Source organism: Colossoma macropomum, unplaced genomic scaffold (genome assembly GCF_904425465.1).
Source record: "Colossoma macropomum unplaced genomic scaffold, Colossoma_macropomum, whole genome shotgun sequence".
Lineage (NCBI taxonomy): Eukaryota > Metazoa > Chordata > Actinopteri > Characiformes > Serrasalmidae > Colossoma > Colossoma macropomum.
Window position 1 is genome coordinate 20,760,237 of NW_023494789.1, and position 18,721 is coordinate 20,778,957.

The 18,721-nt window shown below is 39.5% G+C and overlaps 1 protein-coding gene and 1 non-coding gene across 4 annotated transcripts; one reads left to right on the forward strand and one right to left on the reverse strand.

Annotated features, from left to right (window-relative positions):
- Positions 1–80: 80 nt before the first annotated feature.
- Positions 81–152, forward strand: trnae-uuc. Its single transcript has one exon. It is a non-coding gene; the product is annotated as a tRNA-Glu (tRNA).
- Positions 153–1,096: 944 nt separating this feature from the next.
- LOC118808095 (SLAIN motif-containing protein 1-like) lies at positions 1,097–18,505 on the reverse strand. 3 transcript variants are annotated; one of them, XM_036570504.1, is made up of 10 exons: positions 17,976–18,505; positions 16,280–16,416; positions 8,639–8,791; positions 8,341–8,460; positions 7,835–7,984; positions 6,165–6,518; positions 4,662–4,673; positions 3,735–3,884; positions 2,208–2,490; positions 1,097–1,384 (listed from the first exon to the last, which is right to left on the reverse strand). In XM_036570504.1, exons 1-10 carry the CDS (start codon positions 18,416–18,418, stop codon positions 1,309–1,311), a joined length of 1,878 nt encoding a protein of 625 aa, XP_036426397.1. In that variant the 5' UTR covers positions 18,419–18,505; the 3' UTR covers positions 1,097–1,308. The 3 variants fall into 3 exon arrangements, with proteins under 3 accessions (XP_036426397.1, XP_036426398.1, XP_036426399.1); XM_036570505.1 differs by lacking the exon at positions 4,662–4,673; XM_036570506.1 differs by lacking the exons at positions 8,341–8,460; positions 8,639–8,791; positions 16,280–16,416; positions 17,976–18,505 and adding an exon at positions 8,228–8,320.
- Positions 18,506–18,721: the final 216 nt, after the last annotated feature.

Consider the following 18,721-nt stretch of genomic DNA (forward strand, 5'->3'; position numbering starts at 1 on the left):
TACACAGCCAAGCATGAAGTGTGGGGATGAAGCGGGGCGCAGTGTATAATACCGCAGTAAGTGAAAACTGTATTAAGACCTCCCATATGGTCTAGCGGTTAGGATTCCTGGTTTTCACCCAGGCGGCCCGGGTTCGACTCCCGGTATGGGAAGTAATGCTTTTCTACACCAGTGATATTTTTCTCTCTTCTACTAAGACAAAAGTCATTAAATTGTATAAGTGAATGTCTAATCTGAGGTTTAACAGATTTATATTTTTGCCTACATTGTTTTTTGTATATAGCTAACCATCTGGGAAATCCTAGTCTCACCATCACAAAAAATGACTCCATTAAACACCTTATATAAAAACCCCTTTATTTTGGCTTTACACACACACACACACACATTCTTTAAAAGCATTATAAGTGGAAAAAATGTGTTAATGTGATACATATACCAGTGCAATGTGCAAAAGTGAATAAAGTGTTTTATATATTACGAACACAGAAAGGAAGATTTATACAATGCTACATCTGTGGCTGTCCAAGTTAACCCTTCAAATTCAGTGCTTAAGAAAGAAAGAAACAAACAAACAAAAAAAAAACCCACATATGAACAGTGTAATACCAAACAATGAAAATGATAATTATAATGAAAAACACATTACAGAATTTTAAATAACAATTTCATACATTTCACTGTCGTGTTTTATGTTTCTCAAATTGAATATATGCAGTGTACCTGTTCTTAAATGAGTTTTAAAAAAAGATCACTTAATCATTAACTAAGAGTATTATTATTTTTTATGCTCTCACAAACAGTGAAGTCATTGGTTAAAATAATTTTAATTACAAAAATGAAGTTATATTGCAATTGTAAATTCAATGCACTCTATATCAAGTGACTCACTTTTTTGCCAGATTTGTTTAGCAGCATGTTTAGTGTTTCTCCTTTTGGGAAAGCACCAAAAATAGTTAACTGAATTAACTGATGTTTGGCAGTGCACTACCTCTGTATTTTGTTGTCAAAATACACCATCAGTGGTTTAGCTCTGTATTCTGTCAAAATTCTGTTTGACCTTTAGCAGCTCAAAAGGAATTTAAACAGAATCTGTTTTTTTGCATACAGAGCTTTGAAAGCAAGCAGAACAGAGGCAAAACTCCGGGATTAAACTCATTATCCATTCACAGATATGAATGCAGTCATAAAGTCATTCCCCCTCCCAGCCCACCCGGCAAGAACACTTAGTGATGTAGTGAGCAGCCCCAGCCAGCAGGGTGCTCCCTCGTCTCCCCTGTCCTGTCGGCCTGCACAATACTTGACCCGTTAGTAACAGCCATCTCGCCAGTTTGAATCCCGAAGGGCACTGAGGGTTGCCAGGCTCTTTGGTGGTGTCAACAAACTAAAGGAGAAAGACAGAGAAGACAGAAAGAAAATGAATACAATATTATACATTGCAATTAGGAAACTCAACTAAATAGCACTAATGGAAGAAACAACAGAATTGTTTTTTTTTTACTTTAGTTTGAAAGAACTGCATATTCAGCGACAGGTATACAGTAAAACAATGCTCTATTGACATTTTTAAAGTTACTTCTATATGACAGAGAGATGAGATGTTACTCCTCTTAAAACAAAAGGGAAAAATTTGGGTTGGGGGGAGACAAATCGAATCCAATAAGGACCAGGGGCAGGGGTCATGAAAGCTTTCTTGAGCTTACGACGGATCTTAACATAAACTCTACGAAGTTCATTAGAATGTTCTCAAAACTTAAGAAGTTCTATTAAGAAAGTCTTTTAAAAGCATGTGAGCTAATATCCATCCGTGTACCACAGGGAACGTATTTATTTGTACCTTTTCATAACTTAATGTTTGAATGGAGAACAATAAAATAAAAAGGCTGGAGTCAGGACAGAAAGACAGGGTGTGTGGAGTATAATTTAAAAATAAAACTGTAATGGAATTTGGTACAAATATGTTCTCCAACTATAGGTACTGAAGACAAACTCTTGAGGGTTCCACCCCAGTGACAGTTTAGTACCTATTGACAGTGTAGGGGGAAAAAAAGCACATTTAAGATTTTCTTTCTTGACACACTTTTGTAAATCTGGCCCTATAAAGGATATTGTACTCATTAGCTAACAATTAGCTAACAAACAATAAAATTCCAATTTACTTGTCAATGTGAATTAAATTTTTGAAATAAAGCTAAACTCCTCACTACCTTCGCACGGGTTGAGTGAGCTTGCTCCGAGGAGTGGAGCTGCTCCCTATAAATGATGCAGGGCGTGGGAGGCCGCTGCGGCCAGGCGTCTGAATACTGCCTCCTTTGCTGGGCAATGGAATGCCACTGCTGGGCAGTGACTGTGAACTGGCTGATGTCGTCATGGTGGAGGGCCCTTTAATAGTGGGGCTAACATAAGCAGTGGCCTTAAGTGGTTGGCGTGAAGACAATGGGAAGTTTCCAACACTTTGGACCCGATTCTGGAGCTGCCCTGGAGAAGGAACTGAACAAAAGAGATCACCCAAATAGGTCAAATGCAAATAAAAGCAAAAAGCAGTAATTTGTCTTTCTGATTTGATTAAAAACAGCACAAAGAGGAGATATTTTACCTTATCAAATTTATTGATTTTGTAAATGTATGCTAATTCCAAATTTGCCTGCAACACATTACAAAAAAGTTGGCACAGGAACACTAAGACTGGAAAGTCTGGGGAATGATCAAAAACACCTGAACTTTCCAAAAGTAAACAGGTGAATAGGTAACAGGTGATGCCATCATGATTGGATTTAAAAGGAGGATTCATGAAAGGCTCAGCTGCCACTTTGCAAAAAATTGCATGAGTGAATAGTCCAACAGTTTAGGGATTTCCACCATATATAGTCCATAACATTATTAAAAGTTTCAGTGAATCAGGAGAAATCTCTGTGCGCAAGGGACAAGACCAAAAACCATAACCGAATGCCTGTGACCTTGGATCCTTCAGACAGCACTGCATTAAAAACCAACATGCTGAATGTAAGCCTATATGTTCCACATTAACATCACATGATGGGACCACCTTTCAAACTGTTTTTCAAAATAATAGACATTGTGTTCTCTAGAAGAAGAAGGTGAGGAAAAGGATCATCCCAACTGTTACCAACACAAAGTTCAAAAGTTAGTGTCTGTCATGGTTAGAGGGGTCAGTTAGTGCCAATGGCATGGTTACCTTGCACATCTTGAAGCCACCATAAATGCTAAGGGGTACATAAGCATTTTAGATCGACACATGCTGCCATCCAGATGATGTCCTTTTCAACATCCCTGCTTGTTTCATCAAGACACTGCAAAGCCATGTTCTGCATGTGTTACAACACCATTACTTGGTTGTGCTAGACTGGCCTCACTGCATTCCACACCCTCCTCCCACTAAAAATGTGTGCATTACAAAAGCCCAATATACGACAATGGAGACCCCAGTGTTGAGCTGCTTAAGTGTCATATCAAGGAAGAATATAAAAAAAAAAAAAAAATCCACTTTCACAACTACAATTGATGTGATTGAAAGTGATGTAACGCAGAGGTAAACATGCCCCTGTCCCAGCTACTTGTTTGGAACATTACAGGCATCAAATTCAGAAGTGTGTGTGTGTGTGTGTGTGTGTATATATATATTTATTTATTTATTTATTTATTTTTTTTTTTGATTACTGTCTGCTTTTGTTGACATTTATTTAATTATCATTACAGCAGAAAGTGAGCCTTACTGGAGGACTGTAGTCTTGCAAGTCCACTGGAGGAGTCAAAGCTTTGACTATTCCGGATGGACGTAGGAGAACCCGTGTGATTGGCTGGACTTGGCACACTTGGCATGCTGGGAGCCCTCACCAGGTTGGGCATGCTCCTCCTCAGTTTATCTAGAGCACATCATCATAGCATGTTAATTTACCACTCAGGCATTATGTAGAGAGAGAATGTCCAGATGGAAAAGACACACATTCACGCAGACATGCATATGCACAAAGGGTCATAAACTCTCACAAAGACAGTCATCAATTAACACCCAGTCTAAAACTGCTTTATATTGATGAAATTATCTATTCTAACTACAAAAGAAAGCATAACATATGTATGACCCTATTTCCCAGACAAAATATCTAATATGGAGTATGTAGTACTCTGTATGTCTGTCTTATGTACTTCACAGACATTACAGTTTTACGTTTTACAGTGGAACACAGTATGTAACACCCTTACAAAAACACAAGGTCCCTACAGCTTAAGTCCTCTCACCCTGATTCAGTCATCATCAGCCTACACACTCCAAAAGGAAAGGGACAAGCCAATAAAAGCTTATAGCTCTGCAAGAGGCTTAGAGGCTGGTAAGCAGCGGATGTCTGGCAAGCACAGAAACCGCCATAAATTACAACGCTAGTGTAAGCTACTCTCCATGAGAAGCAACTAAACATTAGGCAACATAATAATTTTCTTCCTGACTCTTGTTTCTCCAGTATCTTAACTAAAATAAACTTTTATTTGACTTTTAAAAAAACGAATACCAGATATCTTACTGAGAAAATACAACAAAAAACATAAATAGATCAAGTTGTGATGTGATTAAGAGTTGAAGGGTTTTACTTACAACTTTATAGCAATTATTACAGAAAATATTCACCAAAAGTTTGACCACTTACTCTCATACTCGACTGGATTCCAAACAGGATCCCCAAAGATTGCATAAGATTACAAACCAAATACATAATACACACAATACACAGAGATAGAAACAAAAAGAACCAAATTAAAAACGTCTTCAACAAAGGACAAATGCTGTGATGTATCATGCATGTTCTTCTTTTCCCAGTATGTCTCCACTGAGGCCTCATTTTTAAAAGAGGTCCTCCAAACCATGTTAAGCTTTTAAGCTTGACATGTAATTTCTCTAAAATCGTACAAATTAGCAAATCTGATAAGCCGGGAGATGTAAACCCTGGAAAACCATGTTTAGCAAGACCACAAATAGCCCAATAAATTAATCTTAAACAGAACTGCAAAAACAAACTGTCACACCATTTCCACATGGCAACTAGAACATAAGGAGATATTATTTTTGTCCTACACTACCAAAAATAAATAAATAAATGGTTATTTTTCTATTATATAGATCTGTTTCAAAAATAATAAGATAGAAGTTACTGGGTCATTTTTAGGACTGTAAAACGATTAAGTACTTAATAATAAATACATGATTTTGCACAGTTAATGATGTTTAACTGTATTTGTTTAAATCTGATCCTAAGAACGATTTCCCCCATTTACTTTCATCTTATTCACAGAGTACTTATATGAACTACAATATGAAACTCTAAGCATGTCACATAATTTTCAAGAATTTGCGCATAGCTGTAGTTAGTGGAAACATCCATTAATTCACAGTTTATTTTACTGACCTTTCAGCAATTCACATAAAAATGTGTGAAACCTTTGAATGGAAACCCACTTACTGGCTGTCTGAGTCCTTTACTGTCTTCAAATGCTGACTTTGTAAAACATTTAGAGCAAGGGTGCCCAGCCCTGGTCCTGGAGCTCTAAACCTAATCTATATTAGAGCCAGGTGTGTTGAATCTGAACTCTCCAGTGTGGTAGATCTCCGGGACCCAGACTGAGCACCCCTGTTTTGGATGAACATTAATTTAGCATTTATTGAAATTTCTTGTATTTAATCTATTAAATGTCTTATTTCGGTATGTTTTTGTTGCAGTTGAAGTAATAAGTTTACAAACATTTAGGTTGGAGTCATTATAACTCATTTATCTCCTCCACATCTCCATGTCAACAAACCACAGTTTTAGCAAGTTGTTTAGGATAACTACTTTGTACATGACACAAGCTATTTTTTTCAACAAATATTTACAAATGGATTACTTCACTTATAATTTACTATATCAAATTCCAGAAAATGACATCATGGATTCTACTGTAGCAACAGCATGCGAGCAGCTGGGCTTTAGCCTGCACTACTACAGAAGGTTTTAAGGATCAAACTAGGAACATTGTTAACGCTGTTTATATTTATAAAAAAAAAAATAAAAAAAATAAAAAAAAAACCTCTGACAGCCCTAGTCTTTATTTAGTCATAAAACATTTTGTCACAGAGTCACAACTTCATTATTCCACTCTGGACCCTCTGTTCTCACCTGAGCTGGCTCTGAGGCTGGGCTGCTCAGGTGTATAAGCAGGTGTGCTGAGGCTGGCTGGGGTCTGGAAGGGAAGGGTGGTGGGGGTGGAAGGGGTGGATGGAGTGGAGGGGGCGCTCAGACGCCAGTCTCTGATGCTGGTGAACGTTTGTGAATGAGGCAGCCCGCACTGTAAAGGTCCAGTCCGGGTCAGACGGGGCTGCGGCGGAGGCAGCTGGCCATAATCTTCATCATCGTCATCCTCTTCCTCTAAATTGCACTCGCCCCGCTGTCCAAACTGAAAGGAGAAGCTGGCGCTGCGGCGGCTGTTCACACAGGAGGAAGCCGAGGTTGTGGCATAGTCCTGGCGGAGACCTTAAGTACAACAGGCACAGTTCGAGCACATTTTACTGTAACTTCAAACACAAAGAACAGCAAATGCTAAGCATGTAGAATCAAGAAACAGGATCATAATGAATTTCCTTGCCCATAGGTTAGCTTCTTGGTTTTATACAAGTTAATGTTTTTTAAGGCCCAGTTTTGTTTTGTTTTTTGGTTTTTTTTTTTCAAACTGGTAAACATTCATAGTGCAAAGCAGCCAAAGATCATGTTTAATCTGTATCATAAAAACAGTCTGCCTGTTCTGGCCTGTTCCAGAAACACACATCTCCAATAATAACTTCCTCTGAGAATTCTAGATTCCCTATTCCATGCCAACTCACCTAGGGCCTGGCAGGTCATCTCTTGGATTTCCTAAAATTCTTGCAAAAAGTTCAAGTTTTGAGTCTTTAGTTCATCTTTTAGTAAAGTTTGTCCCAAAATTACATCTTAAACACTGCTTACAGAATGACTGGATGGAGCTACAATTTAAATTCAACGACAAAAACATTTCAGTTAAGATCATCTAGTTTTTTTATGTTAATAAATCCCAAAATAGGTTAATTAATTGTAGTGTGTAGTTTTTATGTCATAGCATTAAATCTTTTATCTTTGAAATGTAAACTTTCAGTCAGTTTTCAAAATGATTGCTGGATCACCCAGCGGGCCAGCCTCTTACTGAGTCACTTACTGACTGACCGATCCTCTGACTCACTTTGAAATGCACATGCACAAACCCTGCCCAAGACAGACAGTAAGTAGCATTATACACCTAATTAAATGAAGCAAAATCGACATCCCATAATGTACATCAAAATATAAACAATGACGTTTTTGCAAATTAAGCTATGATGCTACTGTTAGCATTAGCATGTATGCTAGCAGCTAGAGAACAAGTGATTTTTTTGAGCATATTTCTACACTCACACAAAAACTGTAAATTTGCTTCACTTTGCAGAGTATTCTGGGTAACTGTAGATATTTGTGCATGTGTGTGTGCATGTGGAAATCATCTTATAGTCATATAATCTGTGGTGAAAATCATTTTATAGTCTGATAGTCAGTTCAGCTAAATTAATCTTGCCTAGTTTTGTTTATGCAAAATTTAGGTTTTTCTACATTTTTTTCCAACTTAGGAATTAGCCATTCCTGCATTAAAGATGCTTAACTAAAAAGTATTATGTTGAGTCTGCTGAAATTGTTTTTGCTTCAACTTTGACTTGCCAAGCTCTTCCAAGTACTAGCTAAGCTGGTGTGGAATGACCCAATATTCAGCTGAACTCAATCCCTGCGATGATCTGCACTCCACTTACTCTCCTCCTGGAGTCGAGCCATCACTTGCACATCAGTGAGGTCCTGCAACTTGTATCCCAGAGAGATGGAGTCATCCTCAAGCTCAGAGGCACTCAGCTCACTGTCCAGAGATGACTGCGTGCTGAAGGGAGCGCGCCGCAGACTGCGACCTGCAAAGGGCCAGCCACTTGCATGAACACCCATTAAGTGAATCTATGTTTGTAGACTAAGCTAAAAGCCAAGTTTTCCAAAGCACGTTCCATGAGACAATACAGAACAGAGCACAGTGATTTGGTGAGAGGAAAGCCGTTGCCATTGCAGAGAATTAACACAGCTCATACACTTTTTAACCCCAAACAACAGAACACATTTAACTTGCGATAACAGCAGAAGCGAACGTTAGACTGCCTTACTTGATATGAAACATGGCAAATGACCGGCATGGGTGTCACCATAGTGAGCATCACTATGGGGAGGGTCACCATGGCAAGGTGGTGATGGATTATGGGATGGCAGCGCTGCTTACTGCGACTGGCTGGGTGATAGAGGAAAGTGGGAGTTCTCTCAGCTTGAGGAGAGCGGTCCTTTCCAATTGGGGTCAGGGTGGAAAGGAGAGAGGGATGAAGGGATGAGGGAGTAGATGAAGCTGGACAGAGGAAGGGAGAGAGAGAAATGCAAACAGGAAGGGCTTACAGTGAAGAAGGAAACATTGAATTCAGACAGTATTTTCCATAAGTTTACATATGGCATCATTGGGCAATCCCATAACTCTGAAAGATACAGAATTTTAAAGATAATAGTTTGTCTTGTATGCTGTGCATTACCTGGTTTCTCACAGGCAGAAGTGCTTGGTGCTGGAGTGGAGCAGGATTTGGAGGTTGAAGAGGTGCAGAGAGGGGGAACTCCAACTACACGGCTGTGAGGGAAAGCAGGAGAGGACGGGGACGAGGAGGAGAATACACCCCTCCATCTATTAACTAAATGAGAGCAGGTAGAGGAAAGCAGAAGAGTTAGATATCAGCATTAACATGACCATATTATAGGCTAGGTCTATAGTGACCAGCTTCATGAAAAAAACTGAAAAGAGCATGTGTCTTATTTAACAACTACCATGGCGGGGGGGGTCTAGGACCTCCTAATTAATGTCTCAGACCTGAATGTCTCAAAATCAAAATTCTGGGAATCCCCTGAAAATAAACTAATTTTTAAACATTATGATGTTATGCTGTCTATTAGTGTAAATTAGATGTTCAAATACAAATTTAAGGAAATGCTTTTCACCCACGAAATGATGAGATTTTGTCTTTGGTATTCTTAATTAACCAGGGATGAAGCACTGGTCTTTCTCAGGGTGGTGCTGTAGAAACGGGTTCACCCAGTTAGTTCTTCATAGCCTAGCAACTGTAACTATGCGCAGGATATCTCTGGAAAAAACTTTACAACATGCCATGGAATATTTGTAAATCTGAAAACTTGTCCAATTTCTGAAGAGCCTGGAGGAAATGGTGAATTGCTACTCATTCCTCAAAATGAAGACACAAGATGAGACGCGTACGGTTTCTATGAATGTGTGGAAGAGCGCATTAACAAACTAGAAAAGAGCATTTCCAGAAGAATTGTTAAACCAAATATTTTGCCACCATTAAAGCTAGCATCAGCACCGCTATGGCGAGTTAGCAGCTAGCCAACACTGGAGTAGCCAGCCAACACAGGACCCTCCTAATACCAGATGGGGGAATTTTGCACACTGCTGACAGTTAACAGGCTCCTTTAATAATATTCAAACATAGGCTTTAAGAAATATTTACTGAAGGATTCTATGTAAAACTACAACATACAGAGTAGAAATACTACTTGAATGTATCCTACAAGCTTCAAATCAGCTAGAGCTGCCATAAGTAGCATTAAACCCAATGTTGGAAATTGAGTGTAAACCACTGCTAGATTTGCGCTGATATACTACTGAAAATCTAAAAAATAGTAAGAATTAGCTTTATTCTAGTAGTGGTACTCTACTCAGTTAGGGTTAGTTAGTGTTTTGTTTTAAACGCTACTCTATAATGTAACAGCTTCATAGCTATCAGTAAAGTTTACAGTCCTCTATGGCACAAATCCTTAAACCCAGGGATGTGCATGGGTACTTCAGTGCTTGGTTAACCATTTAAGAAACCAGTATTCAAACAGTGAAATCAGTATTTGGCTATTTGTTACGTTTCATCACGGGAAGAGAAAACATACAGACCTACAATTCAGTCAAGCGGTAATTATTTAACATGGCTAAATAAGTCCTCTGTCTACATAAGCCCCTGTTAGCTGGGTCCAGAAATAGTGAAAATATACTGCTATGACAAACTGACATGTTGCCACTATGTCCAGTGAGGAGAAAAGACGAGTCCTCATCAGCATCTGGTGTTGTACTTGTTAGCTGTGTTTGCCAATGAGGCAGCCTTTGTTATTCATCAGTTCCCTTGGCTACTTTTGAATAATGAAACATTCCTCTGCATGCTGCTACAGTTTTCTGGCAACACCAGTGCTGTGACCTAAAAAGGCAAGCCTACAGTGCAACATTAATTTCAGTCGAAGTCCGTTTTTTCCTTCCCTACATAACCAAATATCCATTCATTATCTCTTATGTCAGAATGCATATCCCTAATCCTAACTGCAGATAGGCCTGTACAATAATTACATACACATCAAGGATCATCATGTGGACTGTATTTTTAATGATTATTTTACTGTATAAAAATGTTACATTGTACACGGATCTGATTACTTAATTAATAATCAAAATAACCACATTGTTACTCAATTACTAACATAGTAACATCTTTAAACTACTGTATTATCTAGATCATTATAAAAGTTATATAAAGAGTAAGACTGCACTTATTTTGAATTGTAAAGCTATTTTAGGACTGTCATACTCAAATATGAGCTTTTTTCAGTATTTCATATTGACAGATTTTTCTCCATGGAGCAAAGCCAACACATCCAACTAAATGCTTCTGATTCTTATAAAACCCACATTCATATGCTGACCAGCCTTTTCAACAAATGCTCACATGCCATATATAAGCATACAAACACAAATTCGGGTCAAGAAACAAATATTTACAAAGTCAACAGTTCAGGGTCAACTGGTTTTACTAGAGTCATGGCCTCTTGCATTCTAGACCAGATTTCAGTCAAAATACTAGCTGGGCTTAAATGGTGTTAAATGTCAACATGTTGCTTATATCGTTGCACCATTTTACTAAATGTATTCTTTCTTAACCACCATTACTGCACTTACCGCATCTGAAAGGGCCATATGGAACAAACACCGCAGCATTTTGTAGGTTATGTAAGAGCAGGAAAAAGGCAATCTTTGTAAAGAACTACCTCAGAACATCTCATCTAGTGCCATCAGAAGGCCTCAGAATGGGTATTGATGAGGAGCCAGAGTACACATCTGTTCCCTCAGGCACTGAAAACAAAGCAGCATTCAGGGTGTAATAGGAGGAAGCATGTGCGTCCCAATGCAAGTCATTCATGCAGGGCCACTGACCAGGAGCCAGAACATAACGGCTTTGTAAACACACGCACGCGCTTATATTCAAGCTAGCATCTTTTAAATTGTAATCCAAATATTTATTCTATTTAATACATATGTGGATCTACACTATGGCTGCTCAGTATTTCATTTGTTAATGGTTAAAGACTGGCTTTGGCAATGCTAATACTATCAAAAGCTGCACAATGCAAATGAGCCCTTTAGATGCTGGCAGCATCTTGAATGTTATGTCACAGATGAGTTTCTGTGAGTGCTCATGTATTATTCACATGATCCAACAATGATAAATACTTTTGGTCAAAATCATGCAGGTCTGTCTTTAACCTTATTACATCAAGGTGGTTTTATTATATTTGAAACAGCTATATAGCATTTATCTGTATCTTGTAGCCATAATCAGCACATTAAATGATAATATCCTGCAGTCCAGCAATAAATAAAGAGCTGTGTCTGTGTCTATGCTGACCTATTAGAAAATACGTAGGTTATGGAAGCTGTCAATGAGAACTGTACAAGCCACTTGGCATCAAGAGCCGATTCCTTTTATGTAAACAGTTTCCATGGTTACCGCTCCCGGCCTCTCGCTCCTGAATATAGCAACAAGCAAAGAGTGGGCCAGACAACATGGGGTCTCCTCTCTGTGGTAACAAAACCAAACCATGGCCACATGAACAAGTTGTCTAGTAATAATATTCACGTAAATAAGACCAGTGTTATGGAGTTCTAATACGTGGCCAACACACAAACCACTTTAAAAACTTCAGCATATTCCTTTCTGAGCATGATGTACAGCTGCTTCAGCTAAGGACGTAAGCGTCCCTTTACCAGCTTACAGCCTTAATCCCTATTAATCCATTACAATCTTCCCCCAAGTCAGTGCACCATCACACCCATTCACTTTTCAAGGCCATGGCCTCATACTTCACAAATCCAACATGCTTCAGCTCTGCAGCTACACTACCTGCACATTACCTGGCTGCAAGATACAGACAAAATACTAGTATTTTTGTAGTAGCTACATAATGTGATATGCCTTGCAATGTACTAAAATCACTCCCCTTGAACCCTTCAAGTAAGTTGGTTAAAGACTTTTTTACCGAATTTATTATTTTTATTATTTATTGGATTATGTGACTGTCTTGATTCATCAAGTGCAAAGAGGCCAAAGCCACATTAATAACTGTTGATTATTGCACATATTTCAGGATATCATGAAGACTAAGGGAAAATGTATCTGCCACATGCTAACACAGGTGTTGTACTAGGTTCCTTCCAGGCCACAGCTCTGCAGAGATTAGTCTCTTTCCTCCTCTAAAGGCCACTGCACACAGCCACGTCGTGGCACATAGAGGTGCGTTGCTATAGAATGCATGCAATGAGACTGCAAATAAATGTCAAGTTCATTTTTACACTCTACTAAATTTAATAAAATAAAACTTAACATAATTTATCACAACTGTAATCAGTTTATTACCTCTTCACAAACTCACTGTTTTCAAGCACAGATCCAAGAAACAAAAAAGAGAGCTCATATCACCCTCATTTTGAAAGAACTGCACTACAGGCCTCTTTCAGATATTATGCTTCTAAAGTGTGGAACTCTATTCCACTTTTTAAAACAGACAGTCAAGCTCAGAACACACATCATAAAACATTTCATAATGTATCTCTTTCATTTAGTGTTTAATTACAGTACTACACCTCTTTGGTATTTATCTTCATCTTCTTATATGATTTAAATTTAATACTTAGTTTCTTCTATTACTTTTCAGCTTTATCACCTGCCTGTAAGCAGAGCGCAGGCATAGAGCTGCCACCAATATGAAGTGCTCTACAACGTTCAAATTCTGCACGGTTAGCTAGTTCAATGGGATGATGCAACAATGTAGCTATTTGCTGATTGGCTCTACATTTATGTCAATATTGTGCCATTTTATAGTGCTGCATCACTTCAAACACAAAAATAATTCAATCAAATAAGTTGTGTTCACTCACACGAATGCTAAATAAATGAAAACAATGCAAGATCTTAAATCCACCACTTAATTAAACATCACAGCTTTTAATCTAAGACCAATTTCTAAATGTTAAACGGCGCTGCTAACCAGAAGAGAGCAGTTGGTGAGCGTTAGCTCAGCTCCCATGCTGCCAGCTGTGCTCATCACAGAATATTCAATTCTAACAACAGCTTTACTGACAAAAATTTAGATAAGGACTCAAATTTGAGTAAGCGAAGTCGAGTACAATGTTAGAGAAACAGAAGGTCGAAATTAAACCTCTTATCTGGTGTCTGGAGCTGGAACCTTATAGATAAGCTTCTGCTACCCGGGTCCTCTCTCCTAGCTAACTTAGTTAATGAGATCCAAACACCCCAGTGCAGGTTCAATTTGACTAACCGGTGCTCTGCTATCACAATTATAGATGATAAAAACTTATAAGAGCAAGAATAAAATCGACTGATTGGCGGTGGAGTTACAAAGCCAAGATCAGACCTGTTCTGTAGTGTTTAAGCTATAGCCTGTTAGGCAAAGCTAACGCGAGTGCACGATGCCTCCCACCGCAGTACGGTTTTAGTGAGCTGATGATTAAAAACACCCGTTTAGAGGATAAAGACTCATATCTGAGCACACATTTTGAATGACTGGTATTGAAGTGACAGAAATATAATAAGTAAACAACTTCTGACATCCAACACTAAGAACATAACACAGCAGCTGGTTTGCTTAAAACTTATGCACATCTTTTTTGTTTTATGAGCAAGAACACAGTGTCAGGGATGCAAGGCACTGTTCTTCTAAAGCATCAAAAGCTATCTGACCATGGAGAATTTTCAATTTGCTAAACACGAGTAAGTTACAAGCCAGTTCCAAAAGGTGCTCAGCATCGGAAAAGAGGAGCAGCAACCAACATTTTTCGCTTACATGTTTAATGTTTGAATGAATTGCCCGTTCACATTGAATTCCACCAACAAGTTTACAGTACATGTTCCAAAGTGATGCTACACAATGTAAAACCCAAACATGTGAATGCAGGGCTCAGCACAGAGCATGTGTGAGCTGCAGCTTCATTGTTACAGTGAGGTTCGTCTGCAAAAAGCTTTACACTGCAGTTGTGGACATTCATGTTTAATCTGCTTTAAAAATGGGTGTATAATGTAAGTAAAAGATTTTATGTGGTTAAAGCACCTGAAAATTTGGGCAAGTTGGTTTGACTAAATTACTCTGTAAATTACGATACTCCAACAAAAATCCTTCATAGTTTAGGACTAAGCTAGGCTTCCTCTTTTAGTTAAATAATAGAGTGGCAGACTTCTCCCGCTAATCCTGTGAAATGTGACAGGCACCGCAAGCTGTGAGCTTTGCTCACGTCTACAGGACTGGCATTCTACAGTCTCATCAGCATCCTCAGCTGCCTGCTTTCACCATCAGACCTTTGTGTGAAATCAGAGTGTGCTAAGTTTAATGTGACGACAAAATGGACTTTTGTTCACACAGTCTAGATGCATCATAGTACTACATAATCAGATATCAATCAAGGTGTATAATTACTACCTAATTCAAACTAACACGGTGCAGTGCAGTACAGTAGTAGTGACAGGTGAACAAGTTCATCCGGTATACTGGTTGAAATTCTTGCTCTGGCGTAAGTAACAACTTTTATAGAGGTAAGCCACAAATAAATGCAGATAACATGACAGATAAACAGCACAAACAACAGTAACGCTATCCCTTTTAGCTGTATGCCCAAGGGACATTTCAGTCACATTTTAAATAAAACAAAGCGTAGCAGACCCTCAGTCACCTCCAGCTGTCTAGTCCACTGCATCTGAAGTCGTCTACTGAAGAAAAGGCTGGTTTTTGGGGTTAACCTTAGCCTAACATGGACACCAGACGAATTGCTGCACTTTCTTTTCAAGCAGCCACCTGACTCATTCAGCTGCATCAGAGGAGGCTGCGGCCTCAGGGCCTCGCAACAATCCGTCAATCACCTGGCACTTATAATATGAATGATTAATGTTTTCCAGTTTGAAAATCAGAGGTGAGAGTGTTTAGGGCGACTTGAAAAATTTGCTGAAGCTAATCATGATTTCTTTCAATTCAAATTCAAACAAAAAAGCCACAGTAGAAGAAGTATAAGAACTTCAGCCTTGTAGAAATTAAGCAAGAAAAAAAATTAGCAACATTTTTGCAAGGCTCTTGGAGTGTTCGAAAAGCAATATTGACATAGGTTTATCAATTTATTGTTCAGTTTTTTGTGGGGTTTTTTTGCACAATACAAAATGTCATATTCACTTTGGAAAAACGATTTTTATTAAAATACAGAGGAACATCTCAGAATAATAAGCCACTACCAACCTTTAAAAATAGTTTTACATGCGCATCTAAAATTAATTACACTGTGATCTGAATTTATGGCCATACCGCCCACTACTAGAGTATGGTATGGTTACAAATCTGTGATGAGGCATTTTGTCATTATTTCCACTTCTAAGTGACCCAACCTGAGCACCCATGCTGAATTTGGTTACCCTTCTTACTGTAGTACCAAGCGTGCTGAGCCAGATTATATACAGCAAGAAATGGTGCAAACCACTGAGAAAACACAAAGTAAAAAGTAAATCAGAACTTGAACCTCCTCAGTTCTTGCTACTGACATTTGTGTTTACTGTTAATGCTAAATTTGCATGAAAAATAATGTAACCATACAAGCTAAAAATAAATCCTGGCTACTTTCATAGTTCTATTGTGCAACCAGTGTTCAGATAGCCCATAAGTGATAATTTATTTTAAGAGGAAACTTTCTTCCAATGTCCAATGACTCAAAAAGAACTCATTAAAAAGTCTCCAGTGACAATATAATTTAGTCCAATTCTGGTAAACCAAACTTTTGTGTACTTTCATAGACAGCCTACCTGACTCAAGTCTCTGACATAGTGATCGCTTAGTTGCTTCTGCCTCTGGTTGAGGATGGTCGAGCACATGCCTGCACCACTGCAGAGGGGTTAGACCTCCACCAGACCACGAACAAGACTTGGAGGAAGAATAAAGCCTGAGAAGAGAACAAAAGAAATTGTGCCAAGCTGTGGGCAAACATCCATTGTTCAGGAGTATCTACTTTCAGTGTGGAGTGATTTTTAACAGAACATTTATTATTGGTTACACAGTAGAGAGACACAAAGGAAGACTAAAAGAAGAAATGTCACATTTGAAAGCAAAGGCAACAGTGAACACAGACTTGACTCAGCTCAGAGGATCCTCCATTATTAGTACGCCAGATCTTCAGATGCCTCCGAGAAACACATTTTTAGAAGTCGGCTAATCTCTAGCTGTGAGCCTGTCCTTTCATGACATGCTAACCTATGACATGTAATTATATAAACTGCTGGCCTTAGCGGCTATGTTCCTGTACCTACACCATCTTAACAAGATCACAAATATTTCAAATATACGGTCATAATTAGAAGTCATCAGATGCTTACATGGTTCAGCATGTGATCTTTATTTTCTCATTTTCTTCTTCACTGAGCAATTGTACCCAAAGAAAAACTGATCTTAAGACACTGTAAGGCTCCTTTGGGACATCTGCATAAATACTCACTGAGAGTAAGAACTTTGGCAAGGACCGAGGAACCTTTCACAAGCAGATCAGTCCTAAAGCATCAATAGCAGTTTCAAATTATGATGGGCTGCTGCCTCAGCAAATACAGACTGTGTCTCATGCAAGAGGAGATCTGTTACAAACACATGAAATTCAAAACACTTGAAGCCTAGTGACAAACCTATAGAAGCTAGGACAAGCTTCTCAAACTTATCCCTAAAGTCATAATAATGTGCCAGTTGATCAACCAGACAAAAACTGGCAACACCATGACTTTGACCAAAACATGTTATATGACCCAAGAGAAAAAAGCAGAATAGCTAGAAGGCAGAGTGGGGTGGCTGGGTGCGGATGCATGTCAAATTTTCTGCTTGAGTGACTACAATTTTGGAAAGTGGTTCAATTATTATCTTCACTGTCCATTCTCATTCATCTGACAAGTAGGTCAAAGAGTATTCCTTAACTGGCTGGTATATGGTCCACTGGAAACGCTCTAAATGAGTATTCAGAAATCAAACAAAGAAAGGGCCTCATGTACTAATTCATTCAGTCCAAAACACATTACAATTATAAGCCATAGATTTTGGTTATCAATACAGCTTTAACCAGGCCTGCTTCAGCCAAACAGTACACTGATATATATTTTCCCCATGATTTAATTGAACGGATTCGTTTATTGATATCATTAAAAGAGTGGATGGAAGTGATTATATATGGTCCAATAGCAACATTTTAAATAACTGTTTTCACTGTTTCAGCAGTAGAATTTGCATAATACAGCTTCAGTTAGGTCTGTTTAACTCAGACGACTCGCTAAAATCCTGTCTTTTCCCATTCCTGAATTGAACAGCGGTGTTCACTGGTAACAGTTGAGAAGAGAATGAAATGCAACAGAAGAACTGCTGTAAACAGCAGCTGTTGCAGGTCTCATTAGTTGTGGCTGTGGAATACAAATGTTTGGGGGCAAACAGGAGGACAAAAGCAGGGACATGATTCAACGGGATGCCTACCAGGTTTCATCTGACTCCTGGTTGCACTGGAAAATGGAATCCAGGTCCAGTAACTCCATCTCGTCCAGCACGGTGGGCTCAGACGGCAGACCCGTGTCATGCTCCGCCTCCTCCGCAGTGTCAGCGGCGGAGTGCGGCTGGAAATACGGGAAAGGCTCCTCGGGCGCGCAGCACGGGGGCAGGGCGGAGTGGATGGAGAAGCCAAGGCCGGAGCAGCAGCCTCCAGCGCCGGTGGAAGAGAAGAGGGACAGCGGAGGTGGCGGCGACGGCAGAGAACGGGGGCTCGCGAGCGTGTTCACGGCGTGCGCGCGCGTCCTCAGCTGCTCGTTCTGCCGCTCGAGCTTCCTCACGAGCTCCTGCAGCTTCTTCACCTCTATCTCCGCGTTCACGACGCCACAGCTGCCCTCCGCCGTTATTCGGGGCTTCAACACCGCGGCCTCCATTGGACGAGAGAAACTATCAAAATAATTAACGTATAAAATAATATGGTGCACGGCTCCTCACTGCTCACCCGCCGCCTTCGCCGTGATTTCAGGCGGCGCGTGTGCCTCCCGCCGTGGCCCCGCCCATGGCGCTGAAGCGGTTCGTCCAATGAGCTCCGTGGAGTCATCAAGACCACGCCCACCACTGCGCCGCTGACCAGCGCGACCTCTGGCGTTGAGATGAAGAACTGCTAACGAGAGCGCTAATTGTCGGTAATTACAGTGGAAAAATGGGTTTCTCTGGAATGTAAAAAGCAGATGACA

Bases quoted from the DNA above. Each gene is read 5' to 3' on its own strand.
- LOC118808095 (XM_036570504.1), bottom strand. From the start codon at position 18,418: ATGGAGGCCGCGGTGTTGAAGCCCCGAATAACGGCGGAGGGCAGCTGT. The intron at 16,417-17,975 runs GTAGGCATCCCG...TTCTCTTCTCAG, and splicing joins CAGGAGTCAGATGAAACCTG to GCTTTATTCTTCCTCCAAGT. The intron at 8,461-8,638 runs GTAATGCACAGC...TCCTCTGTCCAG, and splicing joins TTCTGCCTGTGAGAAACCAG to CTTCATCTACTCCCTCATCC.